The 23,186-nt window shown below is 38.4% G+C and overlaps 2 protein-coding genes across 17 annotated transcripts in view; both read left to right on the forward strand.

Annotated features, from left to right (window-relative positions):
* The window catches only part of JAKMIP1 (janus kinase and microtubule interacting protein 1), a 180,396-nt gene extending 160,497 nt beyond the window's left edge, over positions 1–19,899 (forward strand). For 7 of the 16 annotated variants that reach the window (XM_080373425.1, XM_080373426.1, XM_080373443.1 and 4 more), the window contains 2 exons: positions 14,464–14,529; positions 17,271–17,477. In XM_080373425.1, coding sequence (XP_080229551.1) covers positions 14,464–14,529; positions 17,271–17,360 — 156 coding nt within the window. In that variant the 3' untranslated portion in view covers positions 17,361–17,477. The other 9 variants (XM_080373440.1, XM_080373438.1, XM_080373442.1 and 6 more) reach the window with 9 other exon arrangements.
* Positions 19,900–21,776: 1,877 nt separating this feature from the next.
* LOC308057204 (uncharacterized protein C4orf50 homolog) overlaps positions 21,777–23,186 on the forward strand; it is a 52,525-nt gene continuing 51,115 nt past the window's right edge. The window contains 1 exon segment of the mRNA XM_080373377.1: positions 21,777–21,909. Within this exon segment, the coding sequence (XP_080229503.1) occupies positions 21,892–21,909 (18 nt within the window). The 5' untranslated portion in view covers positions 21,777–21,891.

Genomic DNA, 23,186 nt, shown 5'->3' on the forward strand with positions numbered 1-23,186 from the left:
CTTTTTATTTCTTGTAGCTATTTGTGGCATCTTTTAAACAACAACAAAAAGAGGCAATCATAGGAAGTCTCTGAAGAGGCCATTTTAAAAACTTCAGGTCTTTAGTTGAAAAAAGCCTTGTCTGTCTAAACCACTTCCTTAAGGACAAATATTGACATCTTGAGTTCAGGCAAGGTCCTGGCCTATGGAAGCACAGCAATTATTGACTCTTGGTAAGATTGCTAGGTTTTCTGTGCAAATATTCAGGGAGAGAAGAGAGCTGCATGTCTCAGGGTGTTATTCCAGCAGGAATAATTGTTCGTAAGGATTTTGGTTCCTCTTTAAAGTAGCCTCTGGAAGTTGCAGCCAGATGTCCTGGATCTTGAAGACTGCTCTCCAGTTGTTCTGGCTACTTTCTGTGCAAATCTGGAATCACATATTGTAAATGCCAAACCGTGCTGTGGAGATGTTGTTGCTATTTTGGATGCTGGTTCTAGGGCAAGAACTGCATTGAGCTTAGTTCAAGCCTCTCTCTGTCCAGGTTGGCTTTGTAGATTAATATAGACCACAACTGATGTAATGTACTGACCCAGCACTGTTGTGATCATCTCCTGTCATCCTGCAGAGTTAAGAGCAGGTGCTACTGTTGAGAGCTGAACTCTGACTCCCTAGAAGTCTCCTTTCTCTTACTCCTGTGCTATGTTCCCTTGGATTGGAACATGAAACATTGAGATCAGGAGAGGAATTTGTTTTTAATGGGTGTCAGATCAGCAATGGTGTACAGAAAGCCAGAGAAAGTAGGCACAAGCTGATGCTACAAGTGTTTGAAAGAGAGTAAATATATGAAATTTGGTATTGTCTAGCCACTCCTGGCTAGGACCTTTTTGTAACCCTTGTTGTAGTGTGTTTTGGGGGAACACATGAGCAGAGCTTCTGATTTAGGCTCATATAATATTAGCAAGAGGGAAGGAAAAATAGGAGTAGGCTTGAAGAGTGTAACAGTTGTTCCTGAGGACTCGAAATCCATACTATGTGCATATTAAGGGTTTAATCTGGACTATATTCCATTTGGTCCCATGGCCTGCTCACTATTAGGCAGAGCACTTTAGGTGCACATCTGGAGCAGATCTTCAGTTTTAATCCAATTCCTGTCCTGACAGATTGCTCCACAACTTAGTTAAATATAGTGAGTTTGGAAGAAAACTCCGGCTCTGAACAGAAATGCTAACCTAAACATAGCCTCGTTAGCCATGGATGTTTATGTACCTGTCTCCAGGTCCATTTTATGGTGTGTCATTATTTTAGTGTTGTGCCCATCTCATTAGACACACTAATGTTACAGCCCTGCAGGACATGTTAAAGTGAATTCTACTGCTTAATAAGGAGCTAAGTATTTCAGTCATCTATTTTTAACCCCCCATAGTAGACAGGAAAAACAAAGGCAAAGAAGATAGTTAACTTGCCTGGAGTATGGGAGATTAACAGATTGCATTTGAAATCCTTTACTCAGATTATTCTCAGTTGTTAAGTCTTGAAGGTTGTATTTGTGGGTCCTTATGGGACCAGTGGTCAACACCAATAACCTAGTAGTTCTATGCAAATATCCACGACTTAAAAACAAGAAAAAAAAAACCCCAAAAACCCTAGGAGGGATCAGTAGTGTCAGGGCTAATTCTCATGGAATTGCATTCATCTACACTAGCAGATGACAGAAGCTGAATGCTGCACAAATGGAACCATACTTGTGTTGGCAGACTCCTAATGTATGGATGAAGGTGCTCAAAGTATAGTACATCCCTAGATGCTCTATTAAATTAATCCCCTCTTTTACTGATATATTTATGGCCACCGAGAGGTTTTGCTGACATTGTGACATTAGCAAACACCCATTACACTTTATTCCAGGAAAACTGTAGTCTAGACCTGGCCATATCTGTGCAGTCTGCAGTGCCTTTGCGGTATGCACGGCACTTCTGACTCTGCTGAAGCAGAGGCTAAAGAGAATGGTAAGACAGCGTGATGGTTCTTCCAGACTTAATACAGAATGTTCTCATTGCAAGCACTATCAACTTCCCCTGAAACAGAAACCATGTATTAAAGACTCCAAATTCTCTGAAACTCTGGAAGCTTGATCACTTCCAGAAGGCCTGTTTCTTTGCTTCCATTACCTTATGGTCTGCCTGATACAAGGGCTTCAAAAGAACAACTCTGCTTATCCTGGCAGGCTGGCTACAGCCTTCTCTGGGTCAGAGTTTCTGTGTCAGACATACAAGAGTGGGGGTCCAAGAAGATCTGATGATGGAGAAGGAGGAGTTCTCTCCTGCGTGCAAGTGATCCTTGGCCATACTGGAGGCTGCAGAAGTGGCAATGCATGGGATGAACACTGCAGGTGGATCTGCAGGGTTTCATTGCAGGTGAACTGCTTCGTGTAGGGACTTTCACGATTTAGCTTGTGAGATGCTGGTGTTACAGAGCTGATAAATGTTCTTCCTGGGGAACGTACTGTCTGAAAGAGACAGGAACGTGCATAAGAAAGTGGGTAAACTGCTGTCCAAATGTGAGCCTCTGCTGCTTCGTGTGTGCTGCTTTGTCCAGATATAAAGCCTTAGTTCCCAGCCACTGGGTATTGACTTTGTTCCAATTAAATAAATGCATTTTAGGATGTTAGGCCCTGTTCTACATCGGTAGGTCTGTTCATCTTGGGCAGTATAGCCCCACATTATTAATGTTCATTAGTATATAAATGGAACCACTCATGTATACCTATTGTGTGTTAAGGAAACCAAGCCTCTATGGAGCCCAATTAGACAGACTGTGTGATTAGATCTGCTTGCTAAGGCATACCACGCTGTTATTAAACCCAGAGTGCAACATGCAGGTCTAGGGGACAGATCCGCAGCTGAAACATATTCACAGTACTCCCCTGAAGTCAGAGAAGATGCTTTGATTTACACCATCCTCTCTATTTGGAGGAGGCAAAATATATATTTTAATTAAAAATCTGTCATGAGCAGCTTGTGATACTCGCTTCTAGCCATAGGGTATGTGCAGTTCAACTGCCGTTCCTGTATGTATTGCCATCAAAAATGTCTCGTTGTGCTACACTGTTATTATAAGCTTTTGTAAATCAATGTCTGGTTTATTTTTAGCAGGACTTCATTTAAAAGTAACATTTGTGATCTAATCACTGCAGTGGCATGACTTTTGTGCATTTTGGAAAATGTGAAGATTATTACTATCGAGTTCTGTTAAGAAGGGTAATCCATATCTCCCACGTGATAAGCCATTTCTACAGAGAGAGAAAAATGCATTGGTGTAGCTACAAAAACCATCTCTGAGAAAAAATATTTCAAGCAGAGCAATACAATGTGTTTCTAAAGTAGTGATATCAATTTCTTAATTAAGCAAACTAAGAAGAAATAAAAAACAAACCAAAAAACCAAATGCCCCCCAAAAAACAACAGAAAGAATCCACACAGCATCATAGTTAATCGTAATCTGCTGGAATTAATAAATTTATACATGTCAGGTTATGCTTTATGTAAACCAGATGTGATCTAACTTGAAATATATTCCTGTTGATTTGACTGTAGCTCCTTTTAGAGTAAGAAACTGAGGAAAGTAATCAGAACCAAGCTTAAATTATGATAGATCAATTCAATTTGCACTGTTGGCAGTATTCAAACACGAGGAAAATTATGATAGAAATAGAATGTATTCTGTTTTCATTTTAAGTTATTTTAAATACAAAGAGAAGCTAGAAAATCCTTGAAGGACAGCAGATTGACACAAACTCAGTTCCAAAAACAATTGCTGCCAATCAGAAGGGATATGAGAGACAGATTTTATTAATGTAATCTGATGATTTCCCTGAGCAGTCTTATATTTGTATAAAAATGTAAGAAAAAAAATGCAAAAGATGTGTTAGTTCATTGTGGCATCAAAGAGTGTGAAACTTTTTTTCCCTCTGAGTTGCCCTGTAGTACTGTACTAAGCTGGGGGTGTTTTATTATAACTTGGGTTAGAATATTCTTGAACTCAGTTTTACAGAGTAAACCAAACCATTGCTTCAGTTCTAGATGAGAATATAATACATCTGTGGAATGTTGAAGACATCCAAATTTCCACACTAGATAGCTGGAATATAGCTGTAAATATTTTAACTATGTATTCTTTAAACTATAGCATTTACTCCTGTGACCAAGTTGGATTAATCATTGTCATAAGAGCAGAAATTGCTACTTTATTTGCATATTTTACTAGAAGAAGACACAGGACAATCCTTTGACAATAACTCAAAATTGACCTCTATATGTCACTGCTGTAAAGAAGGATTCACTGCAAATGCAATGCCTCAGGCACTTTTTTTCATGGAGACCAAGGAAGAGGCAGAAGCAGTGATGTCTTTTTTTTCATCCGGAAACGTCAAAATATAAATATATCTTGAAGTCCCAAAACACCAAACTAATTTCCTTTATTCCTTTTTTCTTCCTGACTTCCTAAGTATCTTCATTCCTTTTTTTTCTGACCTGAAGAGCTAAGTTCTCACTGCTTGAAGGTCAAACAAAGCTATAGTGGATGACATTCCTCCATGAGTTCTCCCTGCTCTCTCGTTGGTAGGACACCCTTTTCACACTGGGAGAGTTGTTTGTTTACAAATCCGTAAGGCTGGATGCCACCATATCTATAAGATCATATTGGCTCAGCCATTTGGAATACATATGTTTTTGTTGTGGTTTGTTTCCTGAAAAGCTTCATTTAAAAAAAAATATATATTAATACAGTAACTGTCGGTGTGAAGTAGGAATATGAGATTTGCCACTTGATATACTACGAATGTTCAGGTAAAGCTTGGATAAATCCAGCAGCTGATCTGCTCCCCCTTGCTATGTAATCTGTTACGGTTGATAGACCATCTCTTTTTCATTCAAGGAGCATTATGAAGTTTTGATGTTTGACTGGGAAGGCTCTTAGGAGTGGGAGAAAGGGAGAGAGGGTGCTGTGCTCAGTGTACCTCACTGATAGGCGTGGGGAGGTTGTCTTAAATTTGTCCTCTTTGGCACATTGCCTTGTGTCAGGGAGGACAAATTAAAGACGACACCTCCCCTGGCTTGTTGCCCTGTGCCAGAGAGGCTGGCTTGGTCAAAAACTCACAGCTTTGTCACACCATTTAGAAAGTAGAAGTATTACTACTAAAGTTACTTACACAATAATAATTGGGGAAAGTCTTAGATCATTTTACATCCAAATCTATTTATCTATATATGATCTGGTTTAATGTTTTTATTTTAAATATGAAGTGTTAAGGTGCTAGCAAAGTTCATTCCCAGCTATTTGCATATAACTATACATGAAGAGGAATACATAGGGCAACGAGTGATTATTTTTTTTCTATTACTAATGCTTCCAGTTGAGAAATGTTCTGTGCTTTGCTGTTCAACATATAATAGATTACTGTTGATAATGCATATTTTATATTCATTAATTGCTCTTAAAGACACCTGGTATCATGGCTGTCATCTGTATTCATCAAGCACATCATGACTAGGTTAATCATAGCTGACCTGTGGTATTGATTTGTCATGCAGGAGTGAATATTGAGTCTTTCAAGGCATCATTGCTGCTATAATGACAATATCACAATAAACTTCCGTAATTTCCCACAGTTGAAATGCGTGACAAATGAGAGTTAATTTTAGTCATTTCTATATGTTTATCTCACAGTGTTGCCTTATGTAGGTTTTCTGTATATTTAGTCTTCAGATCAAATCGTGCCTGTTTTGCTAACTGCCTTAGTGATGCTACTTGTCTGAAAAAGTGACAATAACAAGACTGTTGTAATACCTACAAAATATATTTGAAAGATCTTCTCTCTTTGTCCTAAACAAGGTGTGATTGAGGTTGTACCCAAGTTAAGAGCAACTGTATGCCTTAGAGTAATATTAGAATCCAGAAAACCCTCATCTGAAGTTTGAAGGCTGAAATTCTGTCATCTGAAACCCTGAATACCCCCTGTTCCTTAGGTAAGGCCAGTGGGAGCTGAGCAAAGGCAAGTCTAACAAAGAAAGTGTTGTGAAGTTTGTTATAGAACCAAAAATTAAATGTGTTTTCATATGCACAATTCATACATACATAATGATAATTGCTTTACCTGGAAATTTGCCATATAATATCAGAATGTAAATTAATCAAAATTTAATGCTAAATAAATATTACATGATGCTTCCCACCTGCCCCTGATAATGGGTCTAGGCTGTCAAGGAGTCAGTTTTAAGATTTGGAATGTGTTTTTTTCTTCTGAGTTTACATAGACTTAGAATAGCCATTCTGTATAAATATGTCTAATGTGGCTTTAATTATTGTTTTTCCCTAGTAAAAAGTAATAGGACTATTGATATTCTTCTGTTAGATATCAATATATGGTGTAGTTTTGCATAAATTAAGACTCACAGTGTTAAAAAAAACAAGTTTACTAGTAAATATTCAGCCATATCTTTATGTACACAGTCATTCAGTATCAGATTATAACAAATATTTATTTTAAGCTAAATGCATTTATAAAATTCATTGATTTACTACTCCTTGAGAAGTCAAATAAAGCAACTACAAGTGCATAATAAAGATTAGCAACAACAGTTCTCCTACTTCAGTAACCATTAATTGGATTATCATGCTTGAGACTGCAGAACACAGACAGGAATGAAGTGTTTACCTGCCATGTAAAGAAATACCTTGGTGAGAATCAGAGAGGTACAGTATATCCAAAATGATCTATTATTACCATATTCAACTGGCTGAAATTTATATTAAGCTTTCATTCATAAAGTAAAACAATATGGCAACAGAAATAGCTTAAGCTAATGCTGTAACAGTGTGCTTGCTTGTTTCCTTATGACTATATTATGCAAAATCACATTCTGGGAATATGGGACTAAAGGGAACATTTGGATTACTGAATCCATAGCCCTTACTGTAGCAGATCATACAGCTTGAGTAAATACATACGGCAATTACCTATGCAAATTGTATATAAACACAGTAGAGGCTTTGAAACAGCTGTTAACATGTATTAGATTTTTTAAAAAAAAATATCAAGAAAATAATAGATTTTCATTAAGGAATTTTATCTGTCAGCATATTTAATTGAATAATAGCTAAAGGCACATCAGATTATATTCACTTTTGTTTAAATTTATACAGGTTACACAGTTATGCTGTTCACATTATTAAAGATCTTACATACCTGTGTCTTAATAGTGTTGAGAAGCTGCTTTAAATAATGATATAATGAAACAATATTGATCCTTCCCTTTCTCAGACTGACAAAATACTTCCCTTGCTAAATTTTGTTGCAGAATGGTATACATTCTTGATCATAAACTGGCTTCAGAGATTCAAAACATGGTTCATGTCTGATATAGTCCACCCATGGTGCTTATCCTGTGAATGTACATCAACCTGAACCTTTCCAACATTTCAGAGCGGAGCAAGGCTCTAAGCAGCTTAGCAAATCCTTCTTTGTCTGCTTTGTGCTAAAATTATCAAATTGTTTTCTTGGATTTGCTGATGAACGTAAATCCAATGAGTATGTTACAGGAACTATTAAGGTGATTTCTAAACCCCCTGATTAAGAACATTCTTGTGTTTTCATGACTATAGTAGCATGGCAAGGAGCATATTTTGCAGCCAGATAAACTGATGATCTTGATATTGCTGTCAGTAAAACAGTATGTTTGTTCAGGTGGGCTTTTTACTTAAATACTTATCTAGGAAACAAGGATACCAGTTCTGCAGCTTGACACCTACATGAAGGATGAGGTGACCATCATTCTCTGGAAAATGAAATTTGGCACTGGCGTTCCTTTCCTGGTAGCATTTTCCCCATTTGGCAAAGCTCCTTGAGGATTTGAAGCCACGTGAGATGTTGGTTCAGGACTGTGAATGACTGGCTCATGCTGTGAATGAATAGGAGAGGATAAAAGGCTTGGATATGAAGTACACTTCGTCTAGCCTGCATCACTATCCACGAAACAGAAAACACTGAAAAAGAATCTGTGTTTGCTAGCTGAGAGATCAGGTGAAAAAAACAGAATGTAAAGGACCACGTAATTCTAGAGAGAATGGTCCATTTCTCATCAGAATGTGAGGTGTCATGAAAGAAAAACTGAAACAAATGAGGAAATATACATATTTTGGTTCTTTGGTGGTGGAAATTTGAACTTTGCATCTTAAAGTAGTAGGGCACTTCATTATATCACAGATCATTTTTCTTTCTTTGTAATGTTAAAGTTTTTCCCATGACAAACTCTCAAAATGATGACAAATCATTACTGGGGTGATTTATTGCCTCTAGCAGAAAAATGATAGCTCTGAGACGGCAATCCAGTGCTCACTGAGCCCGGCAGAAGGATTTCCATTTATTTCAGCCCTCCTTTACAACGAGTGCTATATTAATGGAAATGGTACTTAATGTAGATGGATTGCTATTATAACACAAGTTGGGCACATGAACTTCATGTACTGTGTGGGAATGCAATTAACTTTTTTTTTTTTTTTTTTTTATAGAGCAATACATTCATTTTGGCTAAATTGTTTGATGTTAAGTAATGGAAGAGCAATACCAGCTTCATTATTTGTGTTTCTTTGATCCATAGTGCAAGCTGAGTTTTCTAAGCCTGTGTTATTGGAATTTCTCTGTTAGTGAAAGCAGAATAATATTTCCAGACACATGTCCACTGTTGTGCTGCTTGCATTTCACCTAAACCTTGATTCCTCAAACATCCCAGAGATGTGGTTTGCAACCCTGAGGTTTCAGAACAGCCACAGGAGCCAGACCGTGCTCAAAATTACAGGAATGTACCTTTTGAAACCAGTACGCAGCTGGTTCTCCACTAGCAATGCGTTAATATTATTCCATTGGACCTGACCTCTGATTTGAATGGTCTGTGAGGAAGCAATTCACTTTAATTCAGTTTTTAAAACTGTATTATCCCTTTGTTTGCACCCTTGTACAAAGGAGGCATGACAATAATGAATTTGGATCTAGCGTTTTCTAGGCTTTTCCTGAGTTTGGATGTATTTGGAAAACAAAAATCTCTCAGGAAATTATCCCACTGTCAGGAAAGCTGAGCTGTAGGTGCAGAGACACCTGAATGGGTTCTGTACAGGCCAGCTCAGGCGGCACACTGCCTGTAAAGCAATGCTCCATGCAAACTTAGAGACTCCCCTTCGGGACGAAGGTCAGAACTGCTGAGGTGTAGCAATGTGTAGTCCCATCTGGGTGTCTCAGGCCAAGCTTTGCTGCTTCAGAAAGGAAGAGCTGACGTGTCTTAATGTCCCTACCAGTACTGGAAGATGGGCACTAAAGGCACTTGCCATCCAAGTTTATCAAAGAGAAGGAGTTGCTTATGTGAGTAATTGTACTTCAAGAAATGTATCCTGTTTCCCAGAAAGACGAACTTCCCATCATGAGGTGAAGGGAAATGAGGTTTATGAGCATTTAGGAGGAATCTTCTGCTGAGAAAAATGTTTAATCTCCAGCTTTTGTGCACTTTGACAGCCCTTTGTGTCTGGAGCTCTCCAGTAACCGGAGATTGAAGAGGAGGGGCAGTATGTGATCACTGCAGTCACCGAACTTATAATTTGTACAACTGGAAATGAGGAATGGTAAACTTCCATAAAGTAACATCATATATATATATGGTGATATATAAAGCACCCATGATAGGTGTGCTTTAGCGGACTTTCGGTCATGTGCCTGCCTCGGCACTATAGGCTTCCAAAGGAAATGTATGCTTTAGCTGCCTGAACTTTCTGGATGTTCTCTCTCTTACCTAATCGTTAGCATTTTCAGGCTGTCCATCAGGGTTTTGTAGCCATACTACCTACCTTTGTATATATCACATATATGTAACGACCCTTAAGAGAAATTTTATAATGGAACTTACAAGTCTGTTCAAATTTCACTTAAGTAACAAGTAAGGCATGTGTTGTACATCTGTAGTATCCTTGTTCTGTAGCTGTCTGGCAATGCGAACGGGGGTGGCTGCTGCAGCCCCGGCTGTGCCGGCAGAGCCATCTGCTGTTAGTGCAGCACCGCGGGGTGGCTCTTCGGCCCCGCTGCTTGCTCCCTGCTGGCAAGGGCTTGCACAGAAGTGGCAGCAAACTTAATTGCTAGTGGAAGGATGGTTTCTCAAGCAGGTGCCTGCCATACTCCAAAACTCAGGAGCGGGTGAAAGTAGTAACAGGGGGTATTCACAAATCTAGCCAGCCATCATCCAGAAGTTTTGTGAGCTTTTATTTGCTGTTGTAACAAAATCAGTGACAAACTCATTGTTTGACAATAACAAATGTTATCATGTTTATGCTCTTCTCTTTCACGGTTGCATTCTCATTGCACTATTTTTGTCTCACTGTGGCTCTTTGTTTGCCTACAGTAATTCCTTTGTATGTCCCCATGATTTGACAACACAGTGTTCTTCTCGTGAATCCTGTCAGCCCCAAAAAGGTGCATTCATGTGACGGAGGGGCAGCTATTAACTGTAGGAACACAGAGATTGCTAGAGCCCGGCAGAACACCACTCCCCTTTGTCCCTAATCCTCACTCAGACTGGAACCAGTGCTAGGGGGTTTAAAGGAAACATAAACACTGTGTTTGGTTTTAGTTCATCTATCTATATCTTCTATGCCTCCCTTTTTAAAAAGGAAAATAAACAAAAGAGCACCCTGTGGCTTTCTTCTCAACCAGGACTTCTCAATGCTTTGAAGGCATGATATAGCAGATTTGGTGGCTTGCTTGCATCATTTTCTGTGCAGTGGGAAATGCACTGGATTTACCCTGCAAGGTCCCTCCCAGCCTTGCCAAGGGTAGAGCTGAATGCAGTTTTTATAGCACAACTCTTATAACACTGTATGACAGAGTAGGAAAAGCTGGAACTACTGATCATCAATTTATGTCCTGAAGCATGAAAGCAGATAGAATTTATTGATAACAATAAGATAATTCTGAGTGATTTGTTGTCACAGTTATGCTTTGACAAACAAACAAATCAGAATTCACTGGAAGCATCTAATGAAGTGTTAAAAGCCTGAGAGTCCACAGCTTCTTGATTGCTAATCCTTGCAAATAAAAGGAAGACTAGATAAAGATGTAAATGCTTAAACTGAATCTCAGGCAGTCCTGCCTTTGGTCTTAATTGGTATGTGTAATTTTTGTGTAATTTCCTTCTCAGTAGTTTAATATAACCTCTGACTGAGTAACATCTCTTGCCACTCCTAGAAAATACTTTTTTTTACTTAAAGCTAGGATTGCTGCATGTAGCTTACCCATATTTTTTAAAGTCATATTTTATAAATTGTTAAGCTTTGTATGATCAAGACAGTGCTGCAAACACAGATAGGTACAATGGAGGGAAAAGAATTATTTATATCTGTTAAATACTGTATACAGGTGTAAATCTATTTTTTCCTGCTAATATATTGCATATATTTGTATGTATTTTTAAGGTCATCTCTGTGGTTAAATGAAAATAAATGAGTTACATCAGATTTTTCAGGATGTATAAATAGCCGAGCTAGGCTGGTTATCTTCTAGTGCTGACCCTGTGCAATCAGAGGATACTGATAGGAATAGCTACGCCCATTTCATCCTCCTGGCTAATCCTCCATACAGTAATCCAAGGGAAAGCAAGTAAACAACTAGTACTAAACAGCCCCAAGCTTTGATACCTGCTGGAAAATTCCAGCCCACGGGTGTGTTTTAGAACAAATTCTGACCTGTCTAGGTTTGAACTCTTAATTTCTGTAATAAAAAATTTGGTTGCGAAATCTTGCTCTTTTTAGTGTGTCTTCTGTCATTGTGATTTCCACTCGCATAAGGGCAATACCAGCTATTTAAACACTCATCACCTGTCTTCAACGTATTATGGTTAGGTGGCAAGTCTGCAACTGGTCTACAGATACACCTGTGCACATGTAAATATCTGCCATGCTGACTGTACCCACCCTGTATATATCTGCCTTACTGACACAAATCTAGCTATTTTGAGGTTTTTTTGTGGATTTTCACTGCTAAGAGATTCAACCCTATGTGTACTCCCTATCAATTGCTAGGTTATATTTGTATTCAAACTGATTTTTAGGAAAGTGTATATTTCTTCACCTTAAAAGGATTCTCTAACTTTTGTCTCACAAAGTTTAACAGTTATGATGGGTGAAGGGTGGGAAATGGAAAACAGAAGCCTCAGTCCTTTTTTTTTTTTTTTTTTTCTTAGAACTGTTCTGAATAGCTGTAGTCTTTTGAAAAGATTAAAAATTCACAAGGGAATAATAACTTCTCCATTTTTACTTAATTAACAGAATTCTCGGATCTGAAAAATGCCATCTTATCCTAATTAACATGTTACTTTATAAAAGAACACTTGCTGTAGACCCTGAGGCGAGAAAGCCGCCAGATGTTTGGGAGCTTTTTTATTTTCCTTTTTTTGTGGAGGCAAGTTCTCAGCAGGTATTGGAAAAATATCTCACGTGATAAATCTTGAAGGTGAAAATGGTATTTAAAAATACTGCTTCTCTTCACTTTTCTCACCAGCGTCAAATTTTATCACAGAGCATAGGAGGACCCCCCAGAGAGTTGAAGTCTGTCACTTAGATCTGGGATGTGGTTGTAAGTAGGAACCAGCATAACTGAAATGAGTGGGAGAGAACAAGGAGTGTAACCTGACGGTCCAGAGATCCCAGAGGTGATTACATCTGCCTGCTTCTCCTCCCATGGCTTTTTACAGTGATTGTGATACTCCTGCCACATACAGTATATGAAGGTGATTGCTTAAGAGATAGACTTGCCTTGAGCAGGGAGCAGATGAAGTATAAATCAATTCAAATGGAACAGAGGAAAAGTGAAATTAATTCAGCTGTGCTTGGGGCATTTGTTACTGTCAGTAAAGCCGTGGGCAGTTGTGTCACACAAGGGTAAACTGGTTTGTGCTTTTATTATTATCTGGGGAAATCTCTGAGCGTTGCAGCGTGATGCAGTGGAGGGTCTGACTGACTTATTTTGACTGCATAATATTCAAAACAGTCATTTTAGCAAAATCTTGTATTTTAAAACAGGAGCAACAATAACAAAGCTACTTCTTGTGACCCATCTGCGATATTTGTGTGGAGAGTAGTATGCCCTAGGAAAAGTGAACTGCAGCGTTGGCTGTACCTCATCGTTGAGGGAGCTCCAGGTTAGATTTCCAGTTTTCAAGCCCATGGTCACTGGATCAGCTGATGCCTTGCTGCAGCTGTCCTGGGCTGCTGTGAGTGTTGAGCATTTCTTACTGTCTGAGGTCTTTGAGCTGAATGGAGGTAGTCAACTATCGACATCAGTTGCTTGCACAGGTTTGTAAGTAATGATTGGATGCTGTTTTGAAAGACATACTGTTGTTCAAATCAGTTTGGGAGTAATAAAATAATTCGGCAGTGGTGCAGTAGCTGCTACATTCATTTTATTGACCAATGCATAGAAATTACAGTAGGTAATAATTTCTCTTTGAAAGTTCAGGATCTGTTAATAGCTTTAGCTGTTGTAGGCCAGGCAGAGGTCAGGTAGTTCTCTCAAAAGAAGGTGACAGTATGAAGTTGCTCCTCAATTCCTAGTGGCTGTTAGTAGGAGATTCCATGTTTCTGCCTGTAAAAAAGAAAATAATTTATGAACCTACACTATCTATAACAAGTACAATGTACTAAAAGTGTAATGAAATGCATCTTTTTTAGGGTAGAAGCCCAGAAAAATAAAAATAATAACAAAAAAGCATAACTTACAGAAAGGAAACAAGGGGACTGAATTAAGATATGTGGACCCAACAACAGTCATATTTTTTGAGAAATTTTGTAGAGATGAACAAGGAAAATCCTTAAAAATACAGAGAACTATGCTGAAGGGGACATTCTCTCTGACTGGTGGGAGGTGGCTCTGCTAATAGGATGGAGCGGAATTTCATGACAGTGTCTTGGTGATGAACTGAAAATCCATGTCTGCTGTTTTTCTGCTATGTGGTGACTATGCCAGAAGCATAGTTATGCTTTATAAGAAAGGAAAATAAAGAGTTAAAATGAAATGTAATGATATGATCTGCTGCTGTCTAGGTAAGTAGAAAAACTTCTGGCAGTTGCAGAGAAAGTAGTTTTGAACTTCTAAGAGTTGTGGTGCTAATTGGAATTGTCTGTGTGTATATGTTGAAATTGTGATTAATGAGTACTGATGAGTAGACTTCCTAGTAGTAAACATGATGTTCTGAATGTGTAGCTTGTTTAAGATGCCATGGTTTCACGGAAACATGGAGCAAACCTGCCAGGGACATGCCTAATGTAAGTGTAAAGGAAGTGTTGCATTAATAATAGGCATTTCTTACCTTAATTTGTAATCTATTTCTTATCTTTTTGATTGATATACTTTTCAAATTATATATTAAAATGTCTATTTTTCTTTTTCTATTCCAGCGAATTCGAGAACTAGAAGATAAAATAGAACTTCAAAAGAGGCAACTCAAAGAAATTGAGGAAAAGGTAAATAAATGCCTAGGCAATGCCAATGGCTTTTTTTCCACATACTAATTTAGTTTTCTCTGTTGCATTGATGTTAATAGTGCTTAACCTAGTATCATGAAATCTATTTTAAAAAAAGATAAAATTTGAGTTCAACTCATTGCTACATGAAATGAAGCTCCATCCCTAATCTGCTCAAAATTATTTGCTGTCTGGGTTTTCTAGCAAGTACAGAAAGGAATCAAGGGGTCTGGAAAAACATTAGAGTAGAAGGGGGAGGATTAGCTGTGGTTTAGACCAAGAAACAACATAAAGATTTGTCTCTGACAGAATTGGTTAGCTGAGCCCTGCTTTTAGATAACATTGCTTTGTAAAACTTGCAAGTATTGAAAATTAATGAGGTGCATGTGACAAATATTACAAACAAAAAAATATTTCTTGCTTTAAGATAGCAACAAGTTCCAGATTAATATCCCAGATCCAAATTTTCTCCTCTTTTGAAGAAACTCTAAGGCTTAAAATGGCAAGTGTATTTTGGTCCCTGTGGTCCCAAGCAAGAGATGGCATGAGGTTCCTAGACGATGGGCTCAAGTGTTTCCCATGTCTGTGGAGTTCAGGCTGTTCTGCAGGTCAGGGGCTGACGATGAGTCTTACTCTAAGCCCTAGCAAAGTGTTTTAGTTATGTTGCTTTTGCTAAAGCAGTCCCTATGTCCCAAGATGAGTCACATTACCTAAGATTTCTTGTTTCCAGTACATATGGGTATCTAATCCTACATAAACCTGCTGTTGGCCTGAATGGAGAAGTTAGTGGACTTTTCAGTCATTGGTGTGGTTTTTTTTATTTTGGGATCAGAATGGGGTAAAACAACCAAACAGAGGCTTTTGAAGGACTCTGAATGGGAGTTGGAAGAGGTCAGTGGGATTTGCAGAACTGAGAGAGGCTTTGGGGAGCAGTTCGCTGGGTGTAGGAAAGTTTCTTCCTCACCCTTCACTAATTTCACTGTCCATCTGCTCTCTGGATGTGGCAGTCCTCCCTGTGTCACCCTCTGGGGGTATTGCACTTCTAACAGCTACTCCAATTCCCTCAACAGCTTCCTTGACCCCTTCTGCTCCCACAGGAGTTGTTTCCCCTCAGCAGTACCTGGTCTTGCACCCTTTGAACTGCGATACCAGGCTGGGTGTGTGGAAGAGCCAGAAGAGCCATGTGAAGCTGGGCTGTCTGCTGCTGTTGCTAATTGTCACTGTACATCACCCCCAGTACTCCCTGGCTGGGGCTAGTCTGTCTGCATCCATCGGGAAGACAGTGATCCACGTTTCCACTAGCAGAGAAACAGAGCCAGTATCCCCCCCTTAAAGGGCTCTTTGGCTGCCTTTGCCCTCTGCTGCCCTGGACCCCTCCTATACCTGTAGCTGTTTGTGCCTAACAGCCAGTGATGTCTAAGATGCTGCAGTTAACTCCTCAAAGCAGAGAAATCTTGAGGGATTGATGATATCTCTGCATGTTAATTATTGCTAATAGTGGTGTTTATCCACCTATTCTAAAGCACCAAAATCTCTAGATGTTGCTATTGCCAAAATACGCTTAATGCACTACCATTACAGTTTACAGAGTAGGTATTGGATTTGACAGACTGCTAATTTTGAAAATGGAAGTTAACGTTATTTGTGCTGGTTCATCAGTCAAATGGATGCAGAAAAGTACTGGAAAAGAAACAGCTTAATCACAAGCTTAGCAGAAAGCTGGTAATGAGTTAAAATGATTATCGTTCTCTTTGCCTTAACGTTACATTAGCAGGAGCTCAAAAAAGCTTCATCATTTTCTATTAACTTTCAAGTCCTTGATGGGTGGAGGGATTCCATCTATCTGTATTACAGTTGATTTTTTTTTCCTTGGGATTAAATCCCACTCTGAATTTGACTGCCCAAAGGAAGGTTGTGTTGTCAGAGAATCAATGAATGATATACTTCTACCTCATTCTTCTTCTGAAGGTTTAATATGTCAGTGGGTGCAGACTGACACCTACATGCTGCTGATACTGAGCACAATTATTTCTGTGGAAAGAAGTCTTCTGCTTCTGAAGCAGTGTTTATAGCTGAGTCACTGCTTGTTGTAGCTAAGGGCAACGTGCCACTTAAAGTGTCATGAGTATGGCTTTTTATTTTCCTTTAGGAATGGATTCAATTTCTGAGTTATATGTAAAATTCTGTCAAATCAGAACATAAGGATGACAGTATTTTTGCCCTATAAATTCTTTAGCAAACTGCCTTGCTTCTAAAGGCTATACAAAATAATGATGTAGAATTTGAATTTTATTCTACGAGTTGTTATGTAAGGAACAAGTGCTGTTTAAACACGTCATGCTTTTCTCATAACTGATTCTCTACCATTTATGTTGCATTTCGTTTGTGCCCTTGGCTTGGTAAGTCCTGGTTCAGGAAAGCTTTTGTGTGTAATTATGAGTACTTGCTTAGCTGAGTCACAAAGCCAAGCCTAATATTTCTGAAGTTACATAGTCCAAAAATGTTACCATTTGTAAAGCTGCCCTCAAATACTGAATTCTGTACCGTTACCCTTTTAGAGTAAGATTGGTATACTATATCTCTCTTCCAGATCAACTCAATTAATATTGATATAAGACTAACTGCTATAATGTCATTGGATTTCATATTACATATCTTACATCTTTTTTCTTTTCTTTTTTCCTCATTTTCTTTTGATCTTATGTTATAGTTTTTGTTCCTTTTTTTGTTTTTTTCACTAGCATTCATTCTGTGGCCTTGATGACACAACTGAGCCAAGACGTGTGGTTGGTATTCTTTATATCTCTTTGTACTTATTTTTTAACTCTTAGATTTTGCCGTGTTTGAGAATTGTCTTCATAAGACCATGAAGCCATGGGGGAGGGTATGCTGGTTTTGCTTGCACAGAGAGGAAGACTCACCTATAAAATCTGACTCGGATGCCTTCAGTTACCTTCCTAGACCTCTGCAGAAAGCTACTGGGTTTTCAACGAGAAATGATTTTGCATCCTAAGACACTGACTGCCCTAACTGCAGTGGGTGTTTTTCAGTTCTGCAGAGCAGGTACATTTTTTCTAAAAGTTCAGGTATTGCTGTAGGATCCTACCTTCTGTCATGCCAGATAGAGAGGTGACGGACACTATTTGGTTTTCAGTTTTGTTTTCTAAAAAGCCCTGTAAGCATCAACACCCATACAGAAAAAGGGTTTCATTTTACCTCCTCAAGATCCTTAAGGCCACAGAATAACTTAGGAAGTAATAACCTGATTTCCCTTTTATGAGACAATGAGAAGGTTGCAATGTGACTGGCCTTCCATGTGCCCACACAACACGGAAAGAGCAAGGATAAGAAACCTCCATGGCTCTCCCTTGATATGCTACCATCATTCTCACTATGTTTTCCAGTGTTCTGATCTTTCAGCTCAATGCAAAAGACAGTGAATTTCTTTAGCTGTAGTGGAAGCTATAGCAGTAGTGCTCACCTTTCACGCAGAAGGAGGGAAATACAACTTAGAAAATCTGTTCTAGCTCTCTTCCCTGGAGCAATGCCAGTTGCACACTGCCTTTGCATAAGGATGGCAACTCAACGATCTAACTGTTAGAGGATTAAGTTGTGGTTTAAAACTATTGAATATTTACACTGGTTTTGTTATTGCTGTTGTTTTGTGGGGTCTTTAAAACTGAAAATACACAATGTTTTTACCTTTACAGTTTTTCCAAGTTTTTTCTTCTTTGGAATTTGTTGTGAATTATGTTCATGGAATCCACTCATAGTAGGAGATGCACATAATCAACCCCGTTGAAATGTTATCAACTACTGTAGGATGAAGGAGCATGATAACAAGTTACCCAAAAAAGCTATTATATTTACCTTACATTAAGCTTGAACCAGTATTTTCTTCTGCCCAGATCACTTTTGAGAAATCAGACCTGTATTATGGGCTCTTTTGGAGGTTTATTCAGCTCCCACTATGTTGTTATCATCTTTCTGCTGATGCTCTTGGGAACTGGCTCTGGTCTCTCATTACTAGCGTTGCTGCATGTGGTTTATATTTTGCAATAAAATGATGGGTGGGATGTAGTCTTGAGGGTATTACTGATTTGTTACAGTAGCTTTCTTTTGGTTGCTAGATGGGTGTTGAAATTGAGCAATATTTTTACAGCATTTTGGGCATTCCTTTTGAAATTTCCTTTATTTTGTCAAAGATTGGGCATATGCTTATAGAGCTGTGTGTGAAGAAAGGAGAAGCCTTGTGATACATCATTCACCTTACCGCAGTTTGAGCTGAATTTTCTGTTCTGTGGAGATTGGAAAGGACAGGTGCTGTTTTGGTTAATGTAATAGTAATTATTGAATTTGAAAGAGTTGAAGAGTAACGTTAAAGGAAGTTACCAAACTATTGTCTTTGGAGTTTCAACTAGCTTTTTGACTGCAGTTCCAGTTAGAGGTGCTAACATCTGGATGAATATATTTGTTTCTAAATACTGTGAAAAGTATACTGGCCAAGTTTAGAGACACTTTATAAAAATTCAACAAACAGTAAGATCACCAGTATTTTTGAAATTCCATTTAAAATACTTTGAAATAGTATGAATTCAAGGCTTAGGTCTGATCTGTAGGCTTCGTTGCTGATATAGCTGATGGTATTATGGGTCTTCTTTGGGGGAAAAAATATTAAAAAAAATAAAAATTACAAGTATACTTAGTCTCCAGAAAATACATTGTGCAGATATAACCTGCTGTCCTTCCTGTTAACAGCAACTATTTAAGTGGTTAGATTCAAGGTTGGTGACAAGAATTTTGAGGAGATAACACAGGGATAATGACTGTGTAGCCATGTAGCTACTCAGCTCTCAAGTTTCCAGGAGTGCACATCATATTGTGGTGCTAGTCCGGAGGGCAATTTCCTTTAGTTCGTTTTGCCAGAGGTTAATCTGTCCTGATGAATGTAACACAGCTAAGCCTATTTGAAGAGACTTAACTATAGCTGGACTCTTGAACATTGTTCATTATTTCAAGGCAAACCAGGCGCTTTACTGACAGGAACGTTGATTCTTGTTTATTTTGAAACCGATGTAAAACTTTTAGAAAGAGGTTGTGGTGTCTGTGAAATCTGATGTTGGCTGGATGCCAACACTTATTTCTAAATTAATGTAATCTATCTAAAGCTCATCAGACTTTTTCTTTGTTTTGTTTTTGTTTTCTGTTTTGTTTTTGGGTTTTGGTTCGTATACAGGCTATTAAAAGAACCTATGGAGTGAACAGATGAATCCACGTGCAAAAACACAGAAAATATTTATTGAGCAGCTTTAAATTGGTGCATTTTTTTTCATAAAAGAGTTTGCATAATACTTGAAGCTGCAAAATATTTGAATTTAAAATTAGAGATTTTTTTAAAGATGTAGCTTCAAGCTGGAATGGTTTGATAATCAAATAAGGACCAGCACATCATAAACACTGAAAAAAATCTAAACAGAATTTACACTCTCACACCAACCAAACACTGGAAAAATTACAAGTGCAATTACTGGCTGCTATGTGAACTGTTACCTACCAAACGGTTTTCCTACAGTACTGAGATTTTTGTCTCCATACTGCATGCTTTCAACAAATGTGGTTTGCATTTCACCCAGGAAACACAGAATCTCCTTTTTAATATCTATATAAAAAAAGCTAAGTGTTTGACAATAAGTTCTCTATAGTAAATAGCTGACAGGAAAAAAACTGTTCAAAGTTCAAAACGAATAGAGATTTATAACCCCGCAGCGGTAAAATTCATATTAAATTCATAAATTGGAAAACCACAGATGGAGAAGAGATGGGTTTTGGAGAAAGGCAAGATGGTATATTGAATGAAGAAAACTTTGAAGTGAGTAAGAACTGCATGGGAGAGATGATTTTTTGAATGTTTCTTAAAAATTAAGGCAATAAGTTGTCAAATAGCACTGGGAGAATGGGAGATCCGGAGGTGGCCTGAGAGGTCAGGAAAAGAGAACTCATGATGTGCTGTGTTTAGTTATCTCTTCAAGAAGAAAGAGGGGCTTGAAGAAGCAGATGTGTAGACAAATGTGATAAACAGAGATGTAGTTGTAAATAGGTATTTGGAAATTATGGCATCCTTCCAGGTGAAATAAAAAAATGTTGAGAGTAGCTACCAGGAAGCAAAAATGGCACAACCTCAACCCACAGAAGTAGATAAACAGTCAAGAACATGGATCACCTGAACTGCAAGAAAAAATTTTGGCGAAGCACAAATTGAAAAAATGAAGGTTGAAAAAAGTTGTTTAAGATGGAGAATGCTTAGATAATCCAAAAAGATTAGGCTTTTCTTTCAAAGCGAGAAAAGCGGATTGTTTCAGAGCTGGAAAGGCAATATGAAAAAATAGATTATTTTAATTATTTCTGGAATGTTGAGGCAATCAAAGTATCAAGAGCACAATATTAAAAGATAACTTTCTCCTCCCTCACATTTTTTTGAAAATCATCTTTTATTAAAAGGGCTACATAGAAAAGAAAGCTACAGAGAAACAGGTCTGCTCCCACGGACACACTGAACTCCAACATGCATATAAGGTAGAGTAAGATACAATAATACATCACAGAAAGTGGAAATTATGATTGAAAAAAATAACATAAGGCAAAGAACAATCATGGCAGCACAAAGAAAGCTGAGGAAAAGATTTGTCACGGCAACGGAATATCTCACTGCTGAAGGTGCAGGAAGCAGCCTCAGAAGCCGCCAGTTTTCTCAGATAATTTTTAAGCTCTGAAGTAAGACCAGAGCTGTGCTCTTCACAGAGAATCACCGGACAAGGTCATTTACCTGCAGCAGGAGCCGAGGCACTCCACAAGATTAATTCAGTCAGATGCAGCAAACTGTGGCTTGTGCGAGGGTCTGAATAACCCTGTGTCCTGATACAAAGCACAACTTACATTGGGAACAAGGACCGTGCAGAAGTCTGGAAACTGAATCCCCAAAAGAATGTATCGCTCACAATGTGTTGTTCAAAAGGAACGAGCATTTAGAGAATGTGTTTTCAAATAGAGGTTTGTCATGTTTTAGTTAAAGCTTTTAGCGATGTGATGACAGAATGTGGGAAAATGAGGCCTTCACTGCAGAAGGAGTTTTGGCATTGCCCTGAAGAGAAGGACTACAAGAGGAGTTAAACAGAGCTGGAGATAACCAAACCAGGTGCTGATGAAGGAACAGAAAGTGGAAAGTGTGATTCACTCGGCAGAGAAACACTTTCTTCGCTTAGACATGGTTTTGCTCATTACTTCTTTGGGGAGGAAAGTATAAGCCCAAATGTTGGATGGTCGGAGCATGTGGCTGCAGCGGTAAGCGCACTGCAGAGATGGGGGATGGTCTTGTTACAAAAGGTATGAGAAGTTTCATTTCCTATTTTTTTAATGCATTTGTTACGCTGTAATTCACATGTGACAGTTTTCTCAGAGAAACTGGCTGATTTGGGTGACATTGCCCATGATACTCATGATGGTTTTATTCTGCACTGAGCCAGCAGGACTTATAGTTTTGGAAAGCTGTGGTTATCATTCCAGTCCTATTATCTGTTGCATATTGGTGTCTATTATAGAGCTGGGAAAGATGTGTTAACTGAGTAGTTTTGGTCCATGCAAGATCCTGGGCCTGATTTTCATTTTCTGTGACACAGCTTTAAAATCATCCGTCCCAGCAGTATAAGCAAAGAAGGAAACAATAATTTTCTCATTTCTGGTATCAGTGGTAACAGCTTTCCTGGGTTAATGCTGAAGTACTCGGTAGTTTTCAGGATGAAGCATAAGAATTGTAGAGCCTAATGGATTGTGAGGTTTGAGAACAACTTTAGAAATTATCGTATTAACTTTCATTATATCAGTGAATAAAAGTGCACTTACAAACAAGAGCACATACTAGAAATATGTCAGTAGAAATCAGTGTAATGATTTTAAGTGTCAATTTGTTCCTGCCTGCTCCATCATCACTGCTTTAATCTATTGGCTACTTTCTGCAAATGATACCACTAAGAATTATATTTTTTTTTACAACTTAGGAGTAGGATATTAGGCTGGGGCACAGTTGAAAATGGCAATCTGGCTTCCACTTTAAATTGTTAATGAGCAGAGTAATTATGTCCACTATGATTATATATTCCTTCTGCAGTGGTGTTCAGGGATGCCCGTTGTCAGGGAGCAGAACGTCTATTCACTTTACAAATCATAAGTACAGGCAAAGCATTAGTGTCTCAAGGAGCTTGAAATTGAAGGTCCTGTTCCATTTGGGAAATTACAGAGGCTAGGGGGGAGCCATGATTATGTTTACAGGTCTCAAGGAGTGCATGGTGTCTGAGAAGGGACTGGGCTTGGTAAATCTAGAGAAGGTTCCAAAGTGGTTTGAACTTTGTTGTCCATGTGGATTTATACTTTGTCTTTCTACACTTGTAGCTTTTACCTATCATTGCTTCTCAAGGCGCTGAGGAGTGGCTGAAACTTTTCAGCTCTAGGTCCTTGTGTGGCTGACATAAGGGCAGTGAGTGATACAACTGGCCAAAAAAGTAAAATTTTAGGTAATTCGCCATATGTGTGAAAAGTACACATCAAAACATGGGACAAGAGAAGAATTGTGTGTTTATTCTTTTTGTACTGATTTTGTGCTATTT

Source organism: Falco punctatus (genome assembly GCF_963210335.1).
Source record: "Falco punctatus genome assembly, chromosome: 1".
NCBI lineage: Eukaryota > Metazoa > Chordata > Aves > Falconiformes > Falconidae > Falco > Falco punctatus.